The 3,302-nt window shown below is 44.5% G+C and overlaps 1 protein-coding gene across 2 annotated transcripts in view; it reads left to right on the top strand.

The window, feature by feature from the left end:
• The window catches only part of Trpm1 (transient receptor potential cation channel subfamily M member 1), a 138,404-nt gene extending 137,713 nt beyond the window's left edge, over positions 1–691 (top strand). For both annotated transcript variants that reach the window (XM_027408067.2, XM_035441387.1), the window contains exon 27: positions 1–691. This exon is cut by the window's left edge and continues 486 nt beyond it. In XM_027408067.2, the coding sequence (XP_027263868.1) occupies positions 1–691 (691 nt within the window).
• Positions 692–3,302: the final 2,611 nt, after the last annotated feature.

The following is a 3,302-nucleotide window of genomic DNA, read 5'->3' as shown; positions in this document are numbered from 1 at the left end:
TGGACCGGAGCCCGGCATCTCTGCTGGTGAGCTCGACCCGCGGACCGACCTTAAGAGCGCAGAAGCTGCTCCAAGTCTGTCCGCAGTGGGTGTTGCAGGCACTCAGCTGACTGTGGAAAGCACCGTTTCCCACCAGCTGCAAGAGAGCAAACTCGCACGCTACTATCCAGGAGACCCCAACGCCTACAAAACAATGAAGTCCAGAAGCTTCGTCTATTCTGAGGGCAGAAAACTGGTCCGGGGACTTAACTGGGGTGCCGAGTACAGTTCAATCATGGACCAAGCATGGAACTTCCACTCTGAAGAATGGAAATGCCAAGTTCAAAGGATCACGCGCTCGCGCAGCACAGACATCCCATACATTGTGTCAGAAGCAGCGGTGCAAGATGAGCTTGAAGATGAGCGCAGTGCTTCTCTCCTGCCTCCTCAGATCTCCCGTTCAGCCCTCACAGTTGCTGCTGACAGGACTGAAAAGGAAAACTTACTGTCTGTGAAGCCTCACCAGACTTTAGGATTCCCCTGTCTGCGGTCAAGAAGTTTGCACGGCCGTCCCAGGAGCCTTGAACCCAATCCTAGCAAATTAGACAGGGCAGCACATGCTAGCAGCACGAGCAATTTAGCAGTCCTGTCAGTTGCTCCAGAGGGACAAAATGCCAAGCAAGAGAAAAGAAACACGGAAACAGAATGCTAATCTGTTTTCCTTCCTTGATTAAAACCACCACAACAAAAACAAAACAACACACTGAAAACCAGAACCTTGAATGGATGCCATGTTGGCAATCCAAAACGTTATCAATGTCTGGAAATGCTTTCATTTTAAAATGATGAAAATTTAAACTTAAATTGCAATGAATTTACAATAGTGTTTTGTTAAGCAAGTTTTAGTAAACTATGTTGTTTTTAGTTGGAGTAGAACAGAATGAAAGTGATACTGCCAGGTTGAGGTTGTAGCTCAGTAGGCTTACTTACCTAGTATACCCAAATCCCAGGATTCAAACTCCTGCACCACATGAACCATGTGTAGTAGTATACACCTGTACTCTTGTAAAATCAGCACCCAGGGAAGTGGAGGCAGAAGAATCAGAAATTCACAGTCATCCTTGACACATAGCAAGTTCCAAGTCAGCAAGGCCAATCTAAGTCTGTCATCAATCAATCAATCAATCAATCAATCAACACTAACAGTGAAGCTAATTTGTCACTATCAGGACTGCATGAGCTCTTTGTTCTGAGGGTCTTTTTTATTTCTTTTTAAAAATTTTATTAGAGACAAGCTTCTTTTACATGTAAATCCCAGTTCCCTCTCCCTCCCCTCCTCCCCTGCTCCCCCACCCCCATCCCAACCCCTTTCTGCTCCTCAGGGAGGGTGAAGCCTTCCATGGGGGATCTTAAAAGTCTGTTATATCATTTGGAGCAGGGCCTAGACCCTCCCCCATGTGTCCAGGCTGAGAGAGCATCCCTCCATGTGGAGAGGGCTCCCAAAGTCCATTTATGTACTAGGGATAAATACTGATCCACTACCAGAGGCCCCATAGATTGCCCAGACCTCCAAACTGACATCCTCATTCAGGGGTATGGAACAGTCCTATGCTGGTTTCCCAGCTATCAGTCTGAGGTCCATGAGCAACCACTTGTTCAGGTCAGCTGTCCCTGTGGGTTTCTCTAGTCTGGTTCTGACCCCTTTGCTCATCATTCCTCCCTCTCTGCAACCAGATTCCAGAGTTCAGCTCAGTGTTTAGCTGTTGGTGTCTGCCTCTGCTTCCACCAGCTACTGGATGAAGGCTCTAGGATAACATATAAGGTAGTCATCAATCTCATTATCGGAACCACCATACTGATTTCCAAAGTAGCTGCATGAGTTGACACTCCCACCAGCAATGGAGGAGTGTTCCCCTTTCTCCACATCCTCTCCAGCATAAGCTGTCATTGGTGTTTTTGATTTTAGCCATTCTGACAGGAGTAAGATGGTGTCTCAGAGTTGTTTTGATTTGCATTTCCCTGATGGCTAAAGATGTTGAGCACTTTCTTATGTGTCTTTCAGCCATTTTAGATTCCTCCACTGAGGATTCTCTATTTAGTTTTGTACCCCACTTTTTAGTTTGATTAGTTGGTGTTTTGGTGACTAGCTTCTTGAGTTCTTTGTATATTTTGGAGATCAGCCCTCTGTCAGATATGGAGTTGGTGAATATCTTTTCCCATTCTGTAGGCTGCTGTTTTGTCTTGTTGACTGTGTCCTTTGTCTTACAAAAGCTTCTTTTCTGAGGGTCTTAAGGTACTGAAGTCACTACTGAGACACTTAATGAGTAAGTTACATAAGAAAAATAGTAGAATGTGAAAAAAGGAAGGGAAAAAGAAAAAATCAGTAGAAATGAACAGTAGCCACATACTGCATATGTTTTTATGAGGAGCTTTTGCTGGTTTATGTTTTAAAATTTTACAAAGGGGGAAAGCACAGAAGTCTATCAAGCCTCCCATTCTGATACTATAGGATAGCTGAGTTTTGTTGAATACAAGGTTACTGAGTTTGCATTTTCTTGACTTTGTAGTCCTCAACAGCAAAAACCAAATCACTGTATCTTTCTCTAGGAATAGCTGTGCAAAGCTGTAAACAAAACCTAAAGACTAGTGGCTCAACAATCTCAAGTGGCTCAACATGATGTTCATACAAAACAAAAGGATGGGTATCCCAAAAAGGCCACTTTCATTTGGGATTCAGTGTTTGGATTGCTATCTGGGACACACATGCCCTGGAGTGGGTGGAATGTATTATGCTCTGAGAGCAAATGGAAGGTTGGGGTTTTAAGACTGAAAATATCATACACACTATCACAAAAGAAGGCTCATTGGCATTTCCAGGGCTTGCAGGAACTGGCAGGTACTGATGGAGTCTCATTGGACTAGCTGCAGATCCATCAGCAGCAGACTATCTACTTTATTTATTGAGATGTGACAGGACTAACTCCATTTTGTACAATGATTTCTCACAAAGTCAACACCTATTATAGCACCAGGACCTTGTGTAAGAGTTAGGGAGGGACAGGGGCACCATCCAGGAGTGTCACCACTCAACTATACACAAGGTAGAAAGAGGACTTCTCAGGCTAGAATGGCTAGTATCTTTTATAAGGACTCAAGGAAGTCTCCAGCACACAGAGAGAACTAGAGTCATTAACTGATTTCACTGAAGCCAAGGACTTCATAAGAAGAACCTGCCTCAAATGATGTGACAGACTTTGATGATTCCCTATGGGAGGGCCCACCCTTTCTGAGGAGTGGATGGAGGTGGGATGGGGAGATGGTGG

Source organism: Cricetulus griseus, chromosome 3, assembly GCF_003668045.3.
Source record: "Cricetulus griseus strain 17A/GY chromosome 3, alternate assembly CriGri-PICRH-1.0, whole genome shotgun sequence".
NCBI lineage: Eukaryota > Metazoa > Chordata > Mammalia > Rodentia > Cricetidae > Cricetulus > Cricetulus griseus.
The sequence above is the reverse complement of the archived record's forward strand: the minus strand, read 5'-3'. Positions and strand labels throughout refer to the sequence as shown.